At 52.0% G+C, this 22,819-nt stretch overlaps 2 protein-coding genes across 2 annotated transcripts; one reads left to right on the forward strand and one right to left on the reverse strand.

The window, feature by feature from the left end:
- Positions 1 to 380: 380 nt before the first annotated feature.
- On the forward strand, positions 381 to 5,022 carry IL17B (interleukin 17B; the record flags this gene model as incomplete). The annotated part of the gene is made up of 3 exons (XM_080672413.1): positions 381 to 451; positions 2,618 to 2,907; positions 4,791 to 5,022. Exons 1-3 carry the CDS (start codon positions 431 to 433, stop codon positions 5,020 to 5,022), a joined length of 543 nt encoding a protein of 180 aa, XP_080528539.1. The 5' UTR covers positions 381 to 430.
- Positions 5,023 to 9,484: 4,462 nt separating this feature from the next.
- PCYOX1L (prenylcysteine oxidase 1 like) lies at positions 9,485 to 21,098 on the reverse strand. Its single transcript, XM_080673942.1, has 6 exons — positions 20,890 to 21,098; positions 16,925 to 17,131; positions 15,345 to 15,519; positions 13,493 to 13,704; positions 10,893 to 11,033; positions 9,485 to 10,441 (listed from the first exon to the last, which is right to left on the reverse strand). The coding sequence occupies exons 1-6, from the start codon at positions 20,975 to 20,977 to the stop codon at positions 9,783 to 9,785; spliced, it is 1,482 nt and encodes a 493-aa protein (XP_080530068.1). The 5' UTR covers positions 20,978 to 21,098; the 3' UTR covers positions 9,485 to 9,782.
- Between the last annotated feature and the right edge of the window lie 1,721 nt (positions 21,099 to 22,819).

The raw sequence follows: 22,819 nt of genomic DNA on the forward strand, positions 1-22,819 counted from the left end.
GAGAACATTTGCTCTCCTGACCAACGGACAGCCCGTCCCTCCTCTGCCCTCACCCCCTTGCCATCCCCAAAGCAAACGAAGCTGATTGTCTTAGCAGGCCCTGTGGGTGCTGGCCGGATGGCCGGCCGCAGGCCACAGACGGAGGTGCCACCCGCCAGAGCCCCACCAGACACACAGGGCATTGTCCCTTAGTCAACAGCCCCTGGGCACCTCGGCCGGTTCCTGGCCTGCCCCCACGCCCCTCACCGCCTGCCACTGCGCCAGGCCCAACCAGCTGGGGGCCCAAGCCGATGACGAGCCCACCCACCCCCAGCAGCCCCCTGATGAGCTATAATTGCTTCGCTCCATCCTGTTGCTGCCATTCTCTTGGAGGAGGCATCTGGGGTTCCAGGCGGGCGGCAGCTGCAGGCCGACCGCCCGGCTCGTCGGGATGGACTGGCTGTACAACCTGGTACGTGGCGCTTCCCCACCCCCAACCCCTTTGAGGGCCTGAGTGTTTCGGTACTTCTTTCCTATTGATTAATGTCTGGCTCTGTTTGGCTTGGAATCTGCAGAGTTCTCCCTCTGCCCACTCCCCCAGGGCTGGAGAGAAACAGACTGGTCTCACAGCCTGCAGCCATGGCCAGTAGCTCAGGCTCCTGAACTGGGCCCGTCCACACTGAAGTCCTTTCAGGCCAAAGGCATCTGGGGAGATCCTGGCAAACTCAGTTATCGGGGTTTTTCCAATGAGTCCTTGGGTCCTGAGAGCCAGACTGTGTGACCCAGGGCAAGCCCTCCTGTGTCTCTGTGTCCCACCTGCAACATGAACGAAGGGGGCTCTAATTCTGTTCTGTGTTCCTCTGCACGAAGAGCCAGAGTTTGAGAACACCAAGTGAGAAACTCAGATGCGATGAGGAAGCCTATTGTTAGGGAGACATCTTTCTGCATCAGAATCTAGGACCAAAAAGGAAGAATTTAGGGACTTGAATCTCTGTCGTGGATTTTGCTCCAGGAAATGGCTCTGCCAAGAGGGACTACGCTCAAACTTGTTTCCAAGGGTCAAGACTTGCTGGGTAGCCTGGAAAAGTCAGGCGCGGGCCATGTGAACCGTGGGGTGAGGGACACAGGGCAGGCAGGAGCCTGGCTAGATTCCGTGAGGAGATGAAACTCCCCCTGAAGGTTCCCCCCATCTGGCCAGCTCTGGCCCTCACCCAAGCCTTGGCCCTTCTCTCCCCGGCTTCCTGAGAAGTCTGGGTTCTGCTGGCCCCCGGGTCCTCTACTGTGTGAGCCAGAGGCTTTCCTGACACTCCCGGTTCTGAGGGCAGAAGTGGGCAGCAGGTGAGGGTGGAGAGGAGTGGGTGAGGGAGGACGAGGGGGGGGGGCAGGCAGAGGGTTAGGGGGTGGAGGAGGAGAGCACAGGTGCCATGGAGTCCAACAGAGATCCTTGGCCTCCACCTGCTCACCTCCCCAACTCCATCTCATGCCCCCTTCCCCCGCCCCCCACACTCTACTTCAGCCTCACTGTTTCCTTTTAGCAAAGCTCTTAATGAACTCAAACCTCCTCACACTGTTTCCCATCTGCCTCCCTCTTATTCTTCAAACTTCACCTGACATACCTGCACCCCAGAAAGGCTTTGTGGGACCCTGCACTGCCACCTGGCTAAGCGGGTGGCCCTGTTCTTCTCTAACCACGTGCTACAGGGTCCCACCATCGCACTTATCTCTAGGGAGATTTAGGTGTTTGTTTTCTTGTTCACCATCTGTTCTTTCTCCCAGACTGTGAGCTACAGAAGGCAAGGATGGTGACAGCCGTTCATTCACACAAACACGGGGGCTAAAACTGTGTGGAAACGGACGCAATGCCTGTCCTCATGGAGTCTGTGCTTAGTGGGGGTCAGGCATAGAAGAGAATCACACACAGAGACTGTAAGACTGCAGTCATGCAAGGGGCATGCGGTGTTGAGAGCCCAAGAAGGTCCACCGAGGCCTCCGTAAGGAAGTGACACTAGAGGCATTTAGAAGGCGAGGAGAGGCAGCCCTCTGCAGACAGTAGCCTGTGCAAAGTCCCTGTGGCAGGAAGGAGCATGGTGAGAGGCAGGGAATGAGAGAAGGCCAGAGGCTGAAACATGGGTGTGAGAGGAAGCTCAGGCCCAGGAAAGCGACTTTATTAGATTTGCATTTCAAATAGCTGTTCTTAGCCTCGATGTGGAGAATTGATTGGGGGCGGGGAGGGGAGAGACACACTGCTGAGCTGTTCAGGGACGTGAGAACAGTGGTGCAGATAGAGAGAAGTGGATGGGTGGGAGATTTTGTTTTTTTCCAAAGGAGGAAAATAGACTTCATTTACAAGTAATGATATTTAGAAAAGACCCATCCCTGGCCTTAAAAAACCTCTCCATCAATTCAAATGGGTAGGGAGATTTTTGAAGGGTGTAATAGACAAGACTTAGTGATGAGTGCGGTGCATAAAAGTGTTGGTACACAGGAGTGATGGGCTGGTGGGACCAAGACAGGGCATGGCAGGTAAGAGTCACTCCCATAAGGCCTCTCCTCTTTTCTTTCCCCACTCTGAGCCCTGACTCTTAGCCCAGAGGGAGTCTTGGTTCTCTGACCTTTGACCCATGGCCTTCCTCCTCAGCTATTTCTTCTTACCATCTCCATCTTCCTGGGGCTGGGCCAGCCCAGGAACCCCAAAAGCAAAAGGAAGGGGCAAGGGCGGCCCGGAACCGTGGCCCCTGGGCCTCATCAGGTGCCACTGGACCTGGTATCGAGGGCAAAACCATACGCCCGCATGGAGGAATACGAAAGAAACCTTGGGGAGATGGTGGCCCAACTGAGGAACAGCTCTGAGCCAGCGAGGAGGAAGTGTGAGGTCAACCTGCAGCTGTGGCTGTCCAACAAGAGAAGCCTGTCACCATGGGGCTACAGGTAGGCCAGGCGGGGTGGCCGTGGGCAAGCTGCATCGCACGTTGAGGGTTGCATGGGGAGGGGGCACCTTGCCCACTGTCCCCTTCATTGTAAGAGTTAAGACCTTGGATGCAGAGGCCTGAATGCCTGGGATGGAATCCTGGCTCTGCTTCTTACCTGCTGTGTGGCTTTAGGCAAGTTGCTTAGCCTCTCAGTTTCCTCAGTGGAGGTGGTGGAAATACCTACTTCATCGGTTTGTCATTAAATGCGATATCCATGCAGAACACTGCTGTTATTGTTCTCCAAGTGTCCGCTGAAGTACCTGCCAGGCTTTCCCTGAGTGTCACCTCCTCCAGTTCGGGGTGCTTTGTGTACACAACTCAGTTACAGCACTTCCAGGTGGTCTTGAGTTGACTGTGTCCATATCTGTCTCATGCTAGACTAGGACCTTCTATGGATTCTCATGCTCCATCGAATCCAAACCTCCAGGGCTGAGGCCCAGAAGGTGGGATTTTATACATCTCCACGTGACTAGGATGCACAGCGAGGTTTGGGAGTCACAACCTGCTGCCCCTAATGGAAGGGGTGGTATCTTAGCTTGCTTGTAGCTCCACTTCCTAGCACAGCACCTGGCACCCAGAAGGGGCCACCTGTATATGTGTTGAATGAATAATGACAAAACAGGCTAACCCTGAAGGTCCTCTCAAATTCAGGCCATGCAAGTGATGTCCAGAATAACATGTTCAATAGAATATTTTGTGATGATGTCAAATCCACCCAGCCTCATGTGGCTCTTGAGCAACTGAAGTGTGGCTGGTGTGACTGGGGAGCTCATTTTGATTAATGTGGCTAGTAGCTACCATATCTGGAATGTGGCCATTGGAAGTGGCCATTAAGGTCCTCCAAAAAATAAAAATAAAATTAAAAAAAGATCCTTCAAAGCTGGACCTCTCACTTTCTGTGCCCTTGACTTTTTGGAGATCTTATAAAAATGCAGGTTCTGATCAAGAGGGGGTGAGGGATGGGGCGGGCACAAGATTCCACATTTCTAACAAGTTCCGAGGTGATCCTGACACTGCAGGTCCACAAGTCAAATTCACCCCTCACATTTAGCAGATGAGGAAACCGAGTCACAGTGAAGATAAGGTTGCTAATCAAGTCCCTATCCTCTCAGCTGTAGGAGGGAACTCCTCTGTGTTGTCCATCAATGAACACCCCATGTCAAGGACCCTATGTTATGGGGAGCCAGCCCATGCTGGGCACTGTGGGGCAGGGAAGGGCAGGTGGGCAGGCCGAGGGCCACAGGCTCACCAGCAAAGGCGAGCATCGTTGCTGACTGGCCGTAGCTGGCCCGCAGGATGGCAAGACGATGTCGTCAATACTACTGGACTGGGACTGGACATGTGGCCAATCCCTTGGTGGGTGGGTGAAAAATATTTGTTGCGTGAATAGAAATGAAGTCAGAATAGACCCCAGGCCTCCTGACTCCTCTTTTAGTGAGTATTAGGCATAAATGTTCTATTAACTTCCCGTGGATTAAGTTTCTCAAGACTATAAGTAAGGGGGTGGGGAGACAGAGGGTCCTTAGCTTCTTTGTGACCCCACAGCACCATGTAGTATTAGGATAAGGATCTTGCTGGAGGAAAGAAAACTGGGTGCCTGACTGGTATCCTTGAACCTGGATAACCTTGGGGTGCCTGACTTGCCTTCCAAGGTTCCTTTTCTCACCCAGAACACGGAGTTGATTACTGTCCTTCCCATGGCATAACACAGTCCTGCCGTGGGAATGAAAACCCGGGGTTAGGAAAAGCAGAGGCGTGGGGCGTGGGCACCAATTTGCTGCCCCTCCCCCCTCCCAAACACACCACCAGCAGCAGCCCTGCTTCTCTCCTGTCTTCCTGCAGCATCAACCACGACCCGACCCGCATCCCCGCGGACCTGCCTGAGGCGCGGTGCTTGTGTCTGGGCTGCGTGAACCCCTTCACCATGCAGGAGGACCGCAGCATGGTGAGCGTGCCTGTGTTCAGCCAGGTGCCCGTGCGCCGCCGCCTCTGCCCGCTGCCGCCGCGCACGGGGCCCTGCCGCCAGCGAGCAGTCATGGAGACCATCGCCGTGGGCTGCACCTGCATCTTCTGAATAGCCCAGGCCCAGAACCTGCGGGCAGCTGGAGAGCGCCCTCCCTGCACCCCTATGCCGCACAAGGCCAATGAAAAGTGAACGCTGTCTTTCTAAAGCAAACCTTAGGTTTGCTCCTTGTGGCTCTGAAGCCAAAACCAGGGTGGGGGTAGGAGGTGCCTGGGAGGTAGATTTCAATATAAAGGAGGACTTCCCATCACTCAGCGTTCTCCAACACTGAAATAGGTTATTAAAAAAAATACTGCATTTACTTCTACCATTTTGGACAGTCACGTACTTCCTTTAATTTGGGTTTATAAGCTTTATTTCAGTCATGTCATTGGAGCATGGTTGCTATAAACGTCTGCAGGAGTGACGAAGTGTTAACTCTCCCTAGGTGAGCGCAGGACCATTGCAAACAATCTCTTGGGAAGCAGTGAGCCCTCTGTCTCTGTAAGGGTCCAGCAAAGGCTGAGCCGCTCAAGAATATTGCAGAGCAGATTCCTGCTCTGGGAGGAATAAGGTCGCCTTCAACTCAGATTCTCTGCGGGTTCAGCCTTAGACCCAGAGAGGAGTCTTGGGCTTGCCAAAGGGCAGGGGTTTTTAACCTGGGCCATGAAATGTGCATGTGGGAATGCATTTATTCTGGTCTGGGGATCTCTGGCTTTGGACAAACACTCGAGAGTTGAGAAGCATCAACATAGATCATTCTTTCCTCCAGCCGTATCCACAAGGGGATCTGGTGAGATGGTTTGCTGACATCAGTTCTGAAACGTTAGCTAGCATGAGAATCACCCGGAGGGCTTGTTAAAACACAGATTGATGGGCCCCACACGCAGTGGTTCTGAAATGATTCGGTAGGTTCGACATGGGGGCTGAGCCTCACATTTCTAAGGCAGTGTTTCCTGCTGCTGGTCTGGGGACCACCCTTCCAGAACCACTATATCAAAGCGCTTTACTGATTAAAAAAAAAAAAAAAGAGCAGTGTGGGTCGACTTGCCCGAAAGCTCCCCCCGCGATGCTAATTCCCACCCACCCATCAGCCCTTTGCAACTCAATCCTCCCCCTGCCCTCCTAGCCCCTGCACCAAATCCTAAATCAGCTGCTCTCAGGTCTAAAAATACCTTCCTGCCCCCAGGACAGCTGAGGGGCTCAGGCTATTTTCTGAGGGTAAGAATAGCTGGCTCTTTAGAGTTCATTTCAATAAGAGGGCCATCAGCCAGTATAGAAACACACGGCTGCTCTAACTTCAATGTTTACAACAGCTTTAGCTCTGAACGTATTAAGGCTCCATCCTTCATGAAAGGGCACTGGTTAGGTTAGGTATGTGTCTGTCTGGGGTGGTAAGTAACTTACCTTTTTTGGTATCGTTCTAGAGTGGATACTGGTTAAAATTACCCCAAGCTTCAGCCTGGCTCCAGACACATGGAAAACAGATTTCTTGTGCCAGCCCATGCTGATGCCTCCAGCAGTCGTGTCTCCTCCCTGGGGGGTTGCTTGTCTCTGAGGCCCCCACAGCCTGCTCTTCAGGCCTTAAGACTTGAGCTGCACATGAGGGACCCGTGGCCTCCAAGGCCTTTTTGTGGGGTGAGGGCGTGGGGAGATTTGAGAGACAAGATGGTAGCTCTAGTCCTGGGAGGAGACCCCAGGTGCCCTGGGGCATAGGGATTGGGTGGGGAAACTCCTCACCTGGTGGGACTCCTCCCAGAGCACCAGACACACAGAGATCCTCATAAACAACAGTTAGTTTATTAGTTTTATATGGAGGTTGGCATTTCCTCTTTCCAGGCTTTAGTTTTCTCATCTGGAGCTTGGTCTCATGAGCCTGGGTGGGCAGCTGGCCCTTCCCAGTCTCCTGGTTTAAAGGCAACAGCAGGGAGCTCAGGACCTTTGAAGAACAGGGTCCACACTGTGCCCCTAACCTCCTTTGGTCTGAGTTTTAATGTGTCTCCTGCTTTCCACTCTCTGGTGAGAGTCCCCCAACTCCGTAAGAATAGGGGCCTCATCTGCCAACTTCAGTGCTGCAATCCCCAGCACCTAGCACAGTGCCACACAAAATAGGGGTGCAGGCCTTGGTGAATGAATGCATGCATGCATTCATGCAAGGAGGCCTGGGGGTGGGGTGGGCAAGATCTGCCCCTAGCTCCCTCTGTTGCTCCTTCAAAGGTGGGTCAGGAGCAAGGCATTCCTCCCTCCCCACCGTTCTTCACCCACTCCCAACTCTACCCTCCACAGCCCTCCTCCCACCAAAGAATTGAAATCCTGCTTGAGCCACCTGCTCTAGGGGTGAAGTTCCTTTGAGGAGTTCTAAACATGTACTATACTGCCCCCAGGATGACTGGGAACGTGTGACCTCTTTCCTGTTTTGTTTGGCAGATGATAGGATTCTTTGTCTTTGCAAATCCCCTCTCTTCTCCCAGAGGGCTGTGGGTCCCTGGGGGCTTCTGGTGGGCCTGGGGGCAAAGGTTTTCCCCTGGTTCTCATGCTCCCTTCTGCTGCCTTCGGGAATCTCTGCCCTTTCCTTGTAGGTGGGAAGGTGGTGAGATGCAGCTCTCAGGTTTGGGCCTGGGGAGGGGGCAGCATGGGCATTTTGGCCCAGTTTGGCTCTGAGCTGTTCAGGCCTGCATACCCAGACAAAGGAAGTTTCTGAAGAAGCAGCCAGCTCCAGAGCACTCAAGCTGGGCATGGAGCCAGAATGCCAGCTTCGGGGATCAGATGTAACTGCCCTGGTTTGCCTCTTTTGTGCACATCCTTAGGGATGCAAGAGGGGGGTGGTTATCAGGGACAGATTTATTGGTCTTGGTCCCCTGGCCCAATACCTATGATCACCGGTTACTCCATGATAGCTCAAGGCATCTTCATGTTAACTATAAACCATGAAAGGATGCCCTTTCACACTGATTTCACTGGACTTGAGAAAAGGGAAAGGTCACAGCCCCATCCTACCTGTGGCTGACATTGTGCTTCTCTCCAACACCCTTTGCACCCCTCTGCCCTTGTAGTTTGGATGAGACCACCTCTGCTCCAGGGGTGGGCCTTGACTGTTCTAAGCCAATCAGCATGTGGCATTCACTTGGCCACAGGAATTGGTTCAGCAGGGGCCCAACTGGCCCAGAGCCCAGACTTTGGCTCAGGGGTCGTGGGAGAAGATCCTGTCGCTCTGGGAGCTGTTGGCAGCCGTCCTTGACCATGAGGGAAGTAATGGCGCTGGCACTGCACAGTGCCCTGAGCTGGGACTGTTATGATAACCAGTAAAACCCTTTTATTGCTTAAGGCAGTCTGAGTTTGGTTTCCTACTACGTCAACCAAAAGCATTCTTACCGACGTGTCAACTTCAAAATTCCTGTAGTAACCAAGGGCATGTATCTAACTTTAAAGGCACCAACTCTTTAACGACCACTACCATCACCTCCGCGGGGTAAAACTTCAGAGCCAGTTTGGGCCTCTGCCTACTTGAAGGGGATTTTGCCCCATGCTGAGCTCAATTAATTAGGAGAAGCTCCAGATTTTAACTGCTCTGTGAACTCACCATGAAACCTTGGGCAAATTACTTCCTCATTTTGGGCTTTTATCTCCATCCCTTCAAACAAAGGGAAGTTAGCCACAGTATCAGTGTCCCTTGGCAAGTGTTGTGTCCGCCTGGGCCCAACCCCAGAGCCAGATTTAGCAGGTCTGGGTGGGACTTGGGCATCCTAATCATGTTAACCTCTGAACTCCATTCCAACACCTTTTCTCTTTTTACTCCGCTGGGGTCAATGCTGGGGGTCAAGGATGACTGCCTTCCGCCATCTAGGGACTTGTCTCCATGCAAGACAGGTCATTGTTACATTCCTCAACCCCTGCATAATGGACAGAATGGCCAATTCCTGCAAGTGCCAAGGAAGTGTTCCTCTTCCTGTGGCCTGGTATGCTTCCCATTTTCCAGTGGTTGCCAGGAAGCTTGGAGCTGCACTGACAGCCCCTTGGGGGGTAACCATCTCTTCCTTGGGTCCTACCACAGTCATCTCTCCAACAAATGGTATTGCTGAGAGGCTTGAATGGTGTCTAATAAGTTATTTTTTAAAAAACTGATTTAAGAGAGGGAAGGAGAGAGAAACATCGATTTGTTGTTCCACTTATTTATGCACTCATTGGTTGATTCTTATATGTGCCCTGACCAGGGATCAAACCCACAACCTAGAGCATATTGGGACGATGCTCTAACCAACTGAGCTATCTGGCCAGGGCAGTAAGTTCTTAACTAGGCACCTCATATCCAACAAGCCCTCCGTAAACAGGAGCTATTATCATGTCTTCTGTTTCCTGATTTTCCCTTCTTCTTGATTTGTGACCATCTGGTTACATGTGTCGTTGTTGGTGTTGCCACAGGTACATTTTGGGGGTAGGCAGTGAAAAACAGCAAAGAAACTGGATTCAGAGTTCTCTGTCTTCTATTCATTCCCATCATTATCTCTGTCTCCCACTTAGAAAACCAAGTCAGAAGTAGCTGGAGAAGATGGACTTTTATTTCTTCCTTTAAAAAAATAAATAAAATGAATACACTGGTTTGAATTTCCTTCCCTTCTCTTACTCTCTCTCTTAAAAAGCAACAATCACTCTGAGAATCCTTAAGATAGAGAGGCAGAGAGCAGGCCACCTGGACCCACTGGAGAGATTTCACCTCGACATGGGAGGGGTCGGAAGGAGGCTGGGCAGGCGAGAGTGGCTTGCGCAGCCTTGGCCGCTGTGGGGGGTGATCCATCTTCAGCGGGGATGGACATTCCCAGGCTCGCCCGGAGCCCTCATAATTCAGTCTTCACCTTGTGCATCAAGTCCTTTTGGTCAATTTTGTCTAGGTCCTGGTACCAGCGATTGTAAGCCAGCAGGGCCACGTTCTTGGCAGCTACAGCCATGACCTCCACGGAGCTGGCTGCCCACTCCAGGGCATTGAGGTGGAAGAGTTGGTCGTGAAGTGCGAACCGAGGGAGAGTGGTGCGGGAGCCGTGGATGGGGTGGGCCTGCCACTCGGCTGTCTGCACTGAATAATAGGAGCGGAAAAGGGTCTTTAGCTGGGACCGAAGGAGAGGCTTGGGGGACTGGACTCGCCAAACGGCTGCCTCCTGAGGCTGCTTCCGCCGGAAGTTGGTTGAGATGTTGACGGGACAGATATTGTCCAGGGCACAGAAGAAAGTGGGGAAATCTGTGGTAAGGATGCTGGCGAAGGGGAAAAGCTTAGGGTCAGGGAACCCGAAGTAGGAAGAGTTGAGGTAGCCGTGGACCAAGGAGACAACGGTGGGCTGGAAAGAGTCCTGGATGACATCAATGGGAGGGTCGAAGCCTTCAAATGCGATGGTGCTGCTGTTGTCCAGGTGCAGGGGGGTGGCGATGACCACTATGTCGTAGAAGTCGAAGCTAGTGCCCGCCTCATTCTCATACTCTACCAGGTAAAGGGGTTTCCCTTCTGGAAGGAGAGAAGAGAGCACATAATTCAACTTATTTCTTGGCTTCTACCCATTGATCTCTCATCTGGGGCCCAGAATGGAGGGTGTGAGACCCTGGGTGTGGCTGGGCTGTCCAGATGGTGGGGATCGTCTTTCCATGCAGGTGTGGCTGCAGGGCGAGCACTGGACTGGGAGCCAGGAGTCTCAAGCTCTGGCTCTGCTTCTACTGCTGACTGTGGCTCAAAATCCTCGGTGGTCAAATGAATAGAGCTAGATTGATGCAAATCTGTGTTCTGGCTTTGACATTGGAATTGGGACAACAGTGCCCTCTGGTGTCACTTGACAATGCTGGGACTTCCCATTGGTTTTTTGGAATCCTCCCAGGCAGATCAAACTGGAATTTGGGGACAGAAGAGGCGTAAGTGTTCATTGTCTAGGAATGGGTGGCCACGCCACCTGCTGTCTGCTCACCTGTATGCTGCAGGGTCACTGAGGTTACTGTGGCATGGATCACGTTGGCCTTGGTGAGCTTCAGCAGACCGGAACAAACCAGCTTGTTGCCTCCCTCCACGGACCACAGGATGCCTTGGGCCCCAGCTAGTGCCATGGCTCCTGGGCAAAGGGGAAAGGGAATCGGTAGGTTCTCAGAAACACTGGGCAGTAAGTAGGGCTGAAGAATTCACTACCATCCTACCTGGCCTCCCTCCCAGGCCAAGACTCCCCCCAACCATGGGCATAGAGAGACATAACACACAAAATCAAATATAATAAATGTACAATGCTATGAGGTGACAACACTATACTCAATCCAAGAGCCGGCTACATAAGAACACAGACTGTATGATTCTATTTATACAGACTATCCAGAATGGGCACATCCATAGAAACACTAAGGAGATTCGTGGTTGCCTAGGGCTGGAGAGCTGGGGGTATTGGGGAGTTGATAGCTAAAGCTGAAGGTATGAGGTTTCTTTTGGGGGCAATGAAAATGTTCAAAATTGTGGTGATGGATGCACAACTGTGAATATCGTCAAAACCACTCAACTGTATACTTTAAATGGGTGAATTGTGTGGTATGTGAATTATATTTTGAAGGATACACATGAAATACTAAAAAGGGAACAGGGACACCCCATGAGGGGACACTTAGCAGGATCTGAAGACTGGGAAGGAGCTTGTTAATTTCAAACCTTTTCATTCATTTATTCACCAAAAATGGGCTGAGTGCCTACAATGGTCCAGGCACTTTCTAATCAGGGGTCCTCAAACTTTTTAAACAGGGGCCAGTTCACTGTCCCTCAGACCGTTGGAGGGCCGGACTATAGTTTAAAAAAACAAACTATGAACAAATTCCTATGCACATTGCGGGCCCGGGACGAGTGGGCTGCTAAGCAGGACAGGCAGCGGCACCCGGCGGGCCTGATAAATGTCCTCGGCGGGCCGCATGTGGCCCGCGGGCCGTAGTTTGAGGACGCCTGTAAGTGTTAGGGATACATTAGTAAACCAGGGAACAGAGATTCCTGTCCTCAGGAAGCATAAATTCTAGTGGGAGAAAAATAAGTAAAATAAGCTAGAAGATGATGCCTGCGGGGGAGGGAGACCGAGGCTGCTGGGGGCAAGAGGCAGGGTAAGACAAGGAGGTAGGGTAGCTTCAAGAGAAGGCACCGCCTGCACAAAGACATGATGGGGAGAGAGAGTTTAGCACGACAGCGTCTCAGGGAAGACTGTTCCAGGCAGAGGGTTGGCCACACAAAAGCCCTAAGGTGAGGAGCACACCTGGAACCCTGGCGACACGGTGAGGAGGCCAGAGTGGCTGGACTGGGGTGAGCGGGTGGGGAGAGGCGGTGGGGCCTAGACCATGTAGGGCCTTACAGGCCACTGAGAGGACTTTGGGTTTCACTTGAAGGAAAACAGGCGCCCTGACACAGTTTCACAGGCAGAACTGACACGACTTGTCTTCTGTTTTAAAAGGATCATCCAGCAGATGTGTTGAGAATAGCCTGTAAGGGGCGGGGTGTGGGCGGACCTGGTGGGAGACTTGCAGTAATTCAGGTGAGGGATGATACTGGCTTACACCAGGGAGGAAGCCGTGGTGGGAACCTGCCGGATTCTGGATAGATGAGGAAGTAAAGCAAATGAGGTTTCTTGACATACCACGTGGAGGGTATGAGAGAAAGAAATGAGTCAGGATTTGGGCAGGAGCAACCGAAAGGAGTTACTACCAACCCAGCTGGGAGAGGCAGGCTCCAGGAGGAAAGGTCAGGAGCTCAGGTTCGGCCGTGGTGACTTTGAGACATCCATTTAATGTCCCAGTGAAGGCATAAGGGTGGCAGCTGACATGTGAGACTGCAGTTCTGGAGAGAGGTCTGGGCTGGAGGTCATGCTTAGGAGGCAGGTGGGTGGAATTTAACGCCTTGAGTCTGGCTGAGCTCACCAAGGGCGTGTGAGAAGAGGGCCAAGGACTGAGCCTGGGCCCTTCCGTGTTATGAGGCTGGGAGAAGAGAAGGGCCTAGCCATACAGGCTGGGAGGAGAGGCCAGCAAGTGGCTGTGCCATTTCTTGGCCTTAAATGCCCCAGCTCTCCATCCTCCCACCGCCCAGCAAAATCCTACCCCATCTTCCAAGGCCCGGAACGGTGGCCATGCCTGGGGGAAGACATGCCCAATGGCTCTGCAGGCAGATTTAGTTATGACCCCTCCTGTGGCCTGTGCTGGAGAGTTGTGCACATGCTCACAGGCCCAGGCATGAGCTGTGAAGATTAGGCGGGCTAAGAGATGAATACCCACGGCCCAGAGGCCCCCTGGGTAGTTACTGAAACTAACTTAGTCAGGAGTAGCAGACACACATTGGACCTGAGATCTGAGCCTCGCTTTTGCCATCTGTAAAATGGGGTAAATACATCTCCTGCCAGCTTGGAGGACCGCTGCCAGAATCAAATGGGGTCGGGGCAACTAAGTGCTCAGGCAACTGTCCTGAGCCAGGTAGATGTGAGGTTGTTATGGGGAGCCAGCCCATGCTGGGCCCTGTGGGGCAGGGAAGGGCAGGTGGGCAGGCCGAGGGCCACAGGCTCACCAGCAAAGGCGGGCATCGCTGCTGACTGGCCGTAGCTGGCCCGCAGGACGGCAGAGACGATGTCGTCAATAAAGCGCTGCGTGACGCCCACCTGGAGCAGGGACTCAGCCACAGAGCGCTGGGTCATGTTGATGAAGCTGGACTCCCCCAGCGAGTAGAGTAGCTCTTCCACGCCCGAGAAGGCATAACCGTGGGCCTGGTACTTATAGATCCTGGGAGACATGCGGAGCGGGAGCCCTTATGCAGAAAGGCCTTTGGGCAGACCACCCGCTACTGGGCCACTGCTCCGGGGAGGCCCGGCAGGGACCCACCCTCCTCTGCATGGTTACATTCCCCTTGGTCTGTTCACTGGCTGCGGGGGGCCTGGCCCACCTACTGGGACCACGCAGAGGGAAGGGCAAATTCCTCGGAATCCCACCAGACCTGGCTTCACATGGTGGCTCTGCTGAATGACAGCTGCAAACACGCTGAGCCACTCCCCGTCAAGGGCGCAGTCCTCTCCCACAGCTGAGACTGCCAGGCACTAGGCCACCGCCCCACTGATGCATCCCCCTCTCCAGCAGCATCGGCTCTGCCCTGGCTTCTAGGACCACATTGGGCCCTATGGCAGCTGCCTCATGCCAATATTGTCACCCTCTCTGCTAGCCCAGCCTGACTCTCCTTTAGCTTGATCTAACAGGACTGCCACCTACTCCCTAAGCTCGCATCTTGCCCCTCCCTCCATAACTCCCCCAATCGCAGGGAGCATGTGCTGATGGATTTCCGGATGGGTTGGCCTTTGACATGTTGTCTCTGCTTGGGCTGCTGTGTAAACATGTTGAGTCTGGTTATTAACGGGATACCCAGCTGGAGGTGTCCAGAAAGCAGTGAGAAATGTGGATCTGGAACTTAAGGGGAAACAGGCTGACAGGGAGCCGTGTCTCCCACAAAAGGGAGAACTCAGCTTTGTATGTTTGAATACAATTGACAAGGGAGAAAAACATAAGAAAGAGCGGTGAGGATATAACTGGAGGGCTACCTGGCGAATATATGGAGGAGGTGCCATAAAAAGCACAGTTAGGAAAGTGGAGAGAGGGGAGAAGTGCCAGGGACAGGGAAGGTGGCGCCTCTGTATCTGGCCCAGGGGCAGGGGGACCTTCGGGAGGGACTCTGAAGGAGAGCTGGAGGGCCAGCTTGGCAAGCAGATGAACTGCCAGAAAGGGACAGAGTGACCACAGGCCACTCGACCTTGTTCTCTGGAAGCGATGGGGAGGGACTGAGACCCAAGGAGGAGAGAAGGGTGAAGGAAGGTGTTTGTTCGCGGTGGGAAAACTGGGAGACAGCAGTGCCAAAGGTTAGCCCGCAGGCTGCACACGGCCTACGGATATGTTTCCTTTGGCTAATAAGATGAATTGGTTGCATACACTGAAAAACTGGGAGATTTCACATGTAACTCCAGATTTTCAGCTTCTTCCGAAGAAACTGGAAGAACTAGCCAAATGAGGTGGGTATTCCCCCACGGCTGCACTTGGTGCTAGCAGAGTGCCGGCTGCCCCCACTGAAGGCCCTGCTCTTCAGGGTGCCCCACCCCACCCCACCCCCTCTCTCCCACCTGCTGCTCTATATCCCCTGTAGGTGCCTGAGTTTACAGCCCCTGCTTAGCTTAGCAGAGATAAAGAGGATGCTATCTTGATAATACCAGAGACCATGCCTATACCAACCCAGTACGTTCCTCTCACTGTGTGCTTGCTCGGGGCCTGGATGGAATGGTGCTGGGTTCTCACGCCCAGCAAGTACCTTTCCCTTTTGGACAGTGTATGATAACACTTTCCCCCTCTCCCTTGGGAAGCCCCACTGCTGCGCCCAGCCCTACCTCATGAACTTCTCCATGACCTCCTCCACCCACATCTGCAGTCGCAGGAAGCTGATGCCGTAGTGCCACCAGAGGCGGAAGAGGTTCAGCAGGTACCAGTCCGTCTCCTCCAGCACGAAATTCTCCCCGCCAAAGATGGCGCTCCTGCCCACCACCTCTCGCCGGTGTTTCAGCCCTGAGGAGACAAGGAGGATCCCCTCAGGTCCCCTTCAGAGGGCCCCCCAGGAGACCTAGCGGTGCCTGAAGCTGAAATTCCGGGCCTTTCCGAAGGATGCAAATGGACTGGCTCCCTTAAAGGGACTATGAACTCTATGGTTCATCCATCTGTGCTGCTTCTTTAAAAACAGTCAACCAATGCACTGGGGAAAGGTTGGGGCTGGTTAGTCAATAAGGAGAAAAAAATTAAAAGAAGGTACTACTTTACTTTGTTTTTCCAAAAGGGATCCACTCAGCCATGAGTGAAATTCAGATGCCATCCTGAATGTCAGGGGTGGACAGGTCTGAGATGGCGCCCTGGGCACCAAGACCACACGGGAAGAATCTCAGCTCCTTGAACCACCCACACTCCGTGGCTTGCAGAGCACAGGCACTTGTGTATCTCACTCCATCCCCTCATGGCCCGGGAAGAGGCAGGACAGGCGTCAGAGATGCGGAAACCGAGGCTTACAGGTTAAAGGACCTGCCCCAAGTCACAGGATTTTTGTCTCCTCCCTCCTATTCCTGCCTCTGAGTCACCAGTACCTTTCTTTGTTCAGCATCCTCCCAGAGATATTTTGTGTGCAAATACTCATAAATGTATATATTTCTGAGTTAGCCCCCGCCCCCCACACACTATACACTGTTCTGTACTTTACCGACATGCTATGTCTTGGAGATTGTCCTATACCTGGACATAAAGGACGTCCTCATCTGGCTGACCAGCCTGTATACCTAAACAATAATTTATTTAATCTCAGATCCCAGTGGGTGGGCAGGTAGATTTTCCACCTTTTGCTATTCTAAACAATGCTGTGATGATAACCTTAAGTGCACATGTGCAAATATCACTTCTGAGAAGTGGAATTTCTGCATCCAACAGTATAGGTTTTTGTGGTTTTGATAGATGCCGCTGGGGTCAAATCCCAGCTCTCTCACTTATTAGCTGCATGGCCTTAGCCGAGGTGCATACATTTTCTGAGCTTCAGTTTCCGCAGGAGGAGATATGACCCCCATCTTTCAGGCTGGTAGGGAGGATTAGAGGTAATGGCTATGTACCACCTACAAGGATGCCAGGTACCTGGCAAGCACACAGCAGGTGCAAGCCATTACGATTATGATGATGAAGAGGCAGCAAATTGGAAGGGAAAGAAACTGGCCTGGGAGTCAAACCTGAGTTGTAATCCCGGCTCTGCAACTAACTCACTGTGTAACCTCAGGCAAGTTCCTTCCCCTCTCTGGTCTCAGCTGCTCCATCTGTAAAATGAGATTGAGCTACATGACCTTCTGGCCTTGACCATCAGGGATGGGCAATATGGAAAGGGCCTGATGGCTGCTGCCAGCCCTGGGGGCTGGATGATGGAGCCCCAGGACGGTGCACTCACCCAGGTGCTTGACGAAGTCCTGCATGTGCAGGCTCAGGGAGTGGAAGGAGGCGGCCCCGCTCTCATAGTGCTGCTTGTTGACCGAGATGGTGGCCAAGCGGCCACCCACCGTCCCCTTCTCAAACACGTCGATCTGCACCCGGGGGCCGAAATGCTGCTGAAGGAAATGCGTCACGGCAGAGCCCCCGATTCCAGCTCCAACCACGGCTGCCAGCAGGCCCGGAAGGCAGGCAAGGAGAGACAGAATATGGGCATGAGACTGTAGGACACACCTTCACGGTCTCCTGGGCCAGTGATTCCCAGGCACTTGCATAGGATTACAACACCTCAAAAAGGCAATCTGCAGACTAGCTTTTAGTAAAGAGATTACTAAAGTGCAAAACTGCCATCTACTGTAACCCTCACTTTGTAAAAAAAGAAAAAAAAGACACATTAGCAGCAAAAAAGCAGGAACCTCAAATTTCAGGATGATCATTTAAAGAGAATAAATTTAGTTGGATACAAAACTCATTACATTGTCCTTATTTTTATTTCACTACGAAAACCTGGTCACTGACAGGTACTATTAGGTAGATCAGTGTTTGGAAACCATTCTTTAATCCAAGGTTTGGCAAACTAGAGCTCGTGGGGGAAATATATGCAGATGCCTGTTTTTGCAAACAAAGTCTTATTGGAACGCAGCCAAACCTGTTCTTTAGCTTATTGTCTCTGGCTGCTTGCCTGTGAGGCAGAGTTGAGTAGTTGCAACAGAGACTATAAGGCCTGCAAAGTCTAAAATATTTACTCTCTGGCCCTTAACTGAAGAAGTCAGCCAACCCTTGGTCTAGAGTCCAACCTATTACCTGATACATCGTTTCTAGATCTGTCTTGGCCAAGACTGGAAAGCACCAGGTGATGGCTTGCTCAGAAGCATACAGGGCACTTTATTCCAGTTTAGACTCTTGTTACAGAGTTTCAGCTCTTTGAGGTCTTATCATCCCTTGTGTTTCCTACACCTCTTCCCTTCGCAAACTTGGTTCACATGCCATCAGTATTCTTATTCAAGTCACTGATAAAAAACGTCTCACTGCACAGGGCTGTGAGGTGCTACTGGGAACCACCATCCAGATAGATACTAATCTAGATACGAATCCAAAACAGGGCTGTGAGAGGACAGTAAGGCAGCTCTGAAGCTACTGAACTGGCCTGACACCCGACCCACCATGTATCTGATCCTCTCATCTGACAATCCAGCTAGTAACTCTAGTCAAAAAGAAAATAAGATAAATCCGGTGTGATTTGTCCTTCCTAGACCTACGGTGGACCCTAAAGCCACCAGCTCCTGTCCAGTAGGCAAAAATACAAGGCTCTTTATCATCTGGCCTCCACTTATTCCATCCCCTGCCCCACCCTTGCCACCCTCCACACCTTCTTATCTCGGTGGAGCATGTGACTGCTCTCGTGCCTCTGCCTTTGACTGCATTGCTCCCTTTACCAGGAATGCGCTGTCACCCTCTGCCTCGCTGGCTTCTATGGCCCTCATGCCATTGCTTGGCTTGCCTGGCCCACCTGACGAGTCAGGCGTCCCTCCAGCACGTTTTCCCATCACACTGTCTTTACCCTTGGCCTGGTCCTTGGCACGTTCTGCTCAAATGGTCTGTCTAAGGACGGAGAGCAGGTCACTATGCCCCCAGAGCCTGGCAGGCAGGCGTTCATTAAGTGTTTGTTGTACCTTGAAAAAACAAACCAAACCACTTCCTCCTTCTCAGTATTTACAAAGCCACTTCCAAGAATGCCACTAACCTTTTTAAACCAGTGTGTTCCCCTCCCCTCCATTTGCAACAGAGCCTGGACGCTGCCCAAGGGCCAGAGGGAAGAACATCTCGCTCACTCAACACCCATGAACTGACACCCACTCTCTGGCCTATGGTAAGATGTGCTGGGGCACACGATGGCTCAAACAGGGCCTCTGTCCTCCTGAGCCCAGGCAGAGAGGGGGCAGACAGACTCATGCACAATCAGCTATGACAATGTGTGACTAAGGGCGACAACAGCGTTCCAGGGAATCCTGAGGAGGAAGCAATGAGTTCTGCCTGGGGGTGGGGAGACACAGGTTCACAGGGGAAGGGTCGTTTGGTTGGGACCCTGGAGGTCAACTGGGAAGCTCGTTAGCAGAAACACATTCTCCATAGAGAAGAGCGTGATCAGGGCAGCGTGTGGAACTATGGGGGACTTAAAGGGTCCAATGCCACGCTGAGGAGTTCAGATGTGATCCTGCAGCAGTCTGAGGGTGAAGCCACGCTAACAGGAAGCTCATTATCGTGTGGGTAGAGTTCAAACCGCCAAGGGTGGACGGAGGCTCCTGTCAGAGAGCTGAGGACAATCAGGAAGCTACAGGGCAGCTGGGCATTGCCAAGTGTCCTGTTTTAGATGACCCCTGGGGTGAGGTAGGCAGGGCCAGCTGGAACGAGGTAGGCAGCAAGCTTTGCATTGCCAGGAACCATAGTGCTGGGGGAGGCCCTGAGCCTTCCCCAGTGGTCAGTGGGTGTCCTGCTCTGTTGTCCATTCCCAAGAGAAGGAAGAGTGCCCAGCACCTCCAGGTACTGCCTGCCTAACTCTTCCCCATTCTTCAAAGCCTGGCTCAAAACCCACCTTCTCCACGAGGTCTTCTTTGGCCACACTGTCCCTCAAGATTCTTTCTTTAGAAAACCCTAAACTCTCGGTCCCAAATTGATTTCTGACATGCTTCAGTCTGCCTTAACCCTTTGTGGCCTGAGCTGTGGCTTTGTAACCCAAGATGCCTTAGCACTGAGCTGACCCTAAGTTTGTGATGCTCCCATGGGACATCCCTCCCTGCCAAGTGGGGTGCACAGAAGGAAGACGAGTGGAGTAGGGGCTCCTACTCCCCCCACACCAGAAGCCCACCACCTCTGCCTACCTGTGGAAGTTTTATGTGCGGGACATGACAACCTTTTGAGTCATGTTGAGTTAAAATGACAATTGTTAAGAGGAAAAAAAAAAAACTGTAAACAAATATGGAATGCTAGTCCATGACATGCATGATGAAGTACGTAGCAAAGTGTCCTGATGCCTGCAATTTATTTTGAAATCCATTAAAATGTCAGATGGGTTCCTGGATGTGGATAGGTATGTGATAAGGCAAGTAGAGTGGCAGTCTGTTAATGGCAGGAACCAGGTGGTGGGTAGAGGGGCGATCACTGCGTAATTCTTTCAACTTCAGTGGACATTTGACATTTTTCAAAATAAAATAATGGGGTGGGAGGGGGAGACAGGCAAAACCCACAAAACACAACACACACAAATAAAATGACTGCTATTAAAAAGTTCCCCACTCTGTCACTCAGCAGATCTCCAGCAGACCTACCCTGGGTTCTGTCTCCACTAGGGCTGTCTCCTACTCTCCCAGAGGTCTGGTTTAGGTGCTGCTTCCAAAAGCGCCCCAGGGCCCCCACCCCCCAGAGCCATCAGAGGCTGGGGTGAAGCGCCCTTCCTCTATACCAGGGTACTTACAGCCTTAGCACTAACTTCCCGGTATTGTGCAGTCTTCTGCAGGAACTAGGAGCGCCGTGCCTGCTACCCAGGCCTTCAATCTGCCTTTGTGAGTGCCAATCTCTCACACCCTGACTTCTGTTATGGGGCACTTGACAAAGAGCCTGGTCCATGGCAGATGCTCACTATTTCTGAATCTTTCCGTGAGATCACTGGCCAGTCCTGCCCAAGCCTCTTTTCCACCCCAGATAGCCTCGACACATGCCCATGCCACCCTCCACAACAGCCCCTTGCCTGCTGCGGTCCCCTTCTGCGCCCAGTCGCAATCCCTCGCCTCTTCTCCACCCAGCTCCTCTCCCGGGTACCCCTCCATCGCCCAGCTGCCTTCCCCATCCCCCACCCAGCTGCTGCCGGCTGAGCACCCTTTTCCCGCGCAGCCCTCCCCAGCTCAGCATCCCATCGCGTCCTTCCCGCACCGATTTTACTAGGCCCGGCGTCTCCGCCTGTAGCGGCGGCGGCGAGGAGCGCGGCCAGCGCGGCGAGGAAGCGAGCAGCTCGGGCCATGGCGGGCGGCGACAGGGGCAGCACGCCGGGGTCCGGTGCTCGCGCGTTGGTGCTGCGCTCACCGCCCCGCCCGGGAGCAACATTGGCCGTCCCGCCTTCCAGCCTCTCTGCTCACAGGCTCTCATTGGACGAGTAGCCGTCCCTCTCCAGCACAGGCTGCATCTCTCGCGGGCAAGCTCTGTCATTGGCAGCTTCCCCGTCCCGCCTCCTGGATCTGGGCTCGTCACTGGTTGGCTTATCCAGGTGTGCACTTTCGGGTGCTCAGCATCAGGACCTGGGTCCTGCTTAGATGACTTCGGTTCAAGTCCAACTTCTGAGAGGTACTAGCTCTGTAATGTGCCTCCTCTGTGTCTCAGTTTCCCTGCTCAACCTTTCTAGGTGGTTGTGATGATCACGTGACATAAGGAATGTGAAAATGCTTGGTAGTGTCTGCAAATGCTGGAAATTGCTGACCAAGCATGCAGCCAGGGTTACCCTCTGTATATGCTTCTGACACTGCTGTTACGTTTATTTGCAGTTTCTACACAGTTAATAGCTCTGCCTTCTACTTAAAAACAAGACAAAACAAATAAAAGGAAAGGATTTCATCTACTCACAGTGAAGGAAAGGTAAAAAGGGATAAACCTCCATTTTCACCCTCTAAGAAAACAAGACTAGTCAGTGTGGGTAGTTTGCCACACTGAAAGACAGACTTCCTCTAGCAGGAAATAAAATTGGGGATAAATTGCAGATAAATAAGTAAAATCCATATTTATTGTTAGATTATGGCTAAGAGAAGAAACTGAAGGGGTTCAGAGAATAGTAACAGAACTTATAGCTGAGGTCCTAAACTAGCTTTGTGTCTTAAGAGGACCAGACTGGATTACTAGTAAAGTGGTAGATGAATAAACAAACATTCCTAATATTATAAAACAAACTCCACAAAAAAACAACAAAAACCCCCCCCAAACTTTGGCAATGTTTGTGTCAGAATGCAAAACCTTTTACTTCTAAAGACTCAAAAAATTCCTTAAAATTTTTTTGAGCAAAGCATTCATTGATAACTGGGAAGTTCTTTTCTGTGCTGACTTAATCATGTAGGTTTTTTGTAGGGTAAATCATATTAATTTTAAAACAACTTCTTCACTCTGCTTGTAATTTCAGGGTCTTTGAAAACTCTAGAATCTAGAGCTGTGTTTTCTTCTCTTAGGAAGTTCTTCCAATCCTAACAGCACATTGGCAGTGTGTGCATTAAGTTGTAGGATGAGTTCAAAAAAGCTGTACGAGGAAAGCAGAGGCATAATTCTAGAGGCAGCGGTGTTAAAACTTAACTAGTGAGACTGGGGATGAGGTTGGGTGCCTCTATCAGTTATCTACTGCTGCATAACCAACTACCCCAAAACTTAGTGGCTAAAAGTAAACCCGCACTTTGGGCAGGGCTGTGAGATCAGGTCATCTCTATCCCATGTGGTGTTGGGTGAGGCTGAAGGATCCACTTTCAAGATGGCTGGCAAGATGGTGCTGGCTGTCAGTTGGGTTGGGCCAGCTTAGCTAGGGCCCTCAGTTCTACCCACAGGCTGCTTCAGCTTGCTCTTGGTTTGGTGGCTGGCTTCTAAGAGTGAGCATCCAGAGACGGGAAGTTTTGTGTTGAGAAACAGGCAGTGTCACTTCTATATTTTATTAATCAATCGCAAAGGTCAAATTCAAGGAAATTTGGAGCCAGGTTGTCACGTTTTAAAACCTCCACTGTGAAATTAAGAATGTGGTCAAAGTCTATGAGTACACAGGAACAAGAATTTACTTACCGACCAACACTGGGAATATGGGAAACAACGGATCCTGGAGACAGGGTGTGCAGAAGGA

This window comes from Plecotus auritus (genome assembly GCF_963455305.1).
Source record: "Plecotus auritus genome assembly, chromosome: 6".
Taxonomy (NCBI): domain Eukaryota; kingdom Metazoa; phylum Chordata; class Mammalia; order Chiroptera; family Vespertilionidae; genus Plecotus; species Plecotus auritus.

Excerpts from the sequence above, each read along its gene's own strand:
- PCYOX1L (XM_080673942.1), bottom strand. The coding sequence starts at position 20,977 with ATGGCCCGAGCTGCTCGCTTCCTCGCCGCGCTGGCCGCGCTCCTCGCC. Across the intron at positions 17,132-20,889 it reads CGCCGGGCCTAGTAAAATCG|CCGTGGTTGGAGCTGGAATC; the intron begins GTGCGGGAAGGA and ends GCCTGCTGGCAG. Across the intron at positions 13,705-15,344 it reads GTCATGGAGAAGTTCATGAG|GATCTATAAGTACCAGGCCC; the intron begins GTAGGGCTGGGC and ends CATGTCTCCCAG.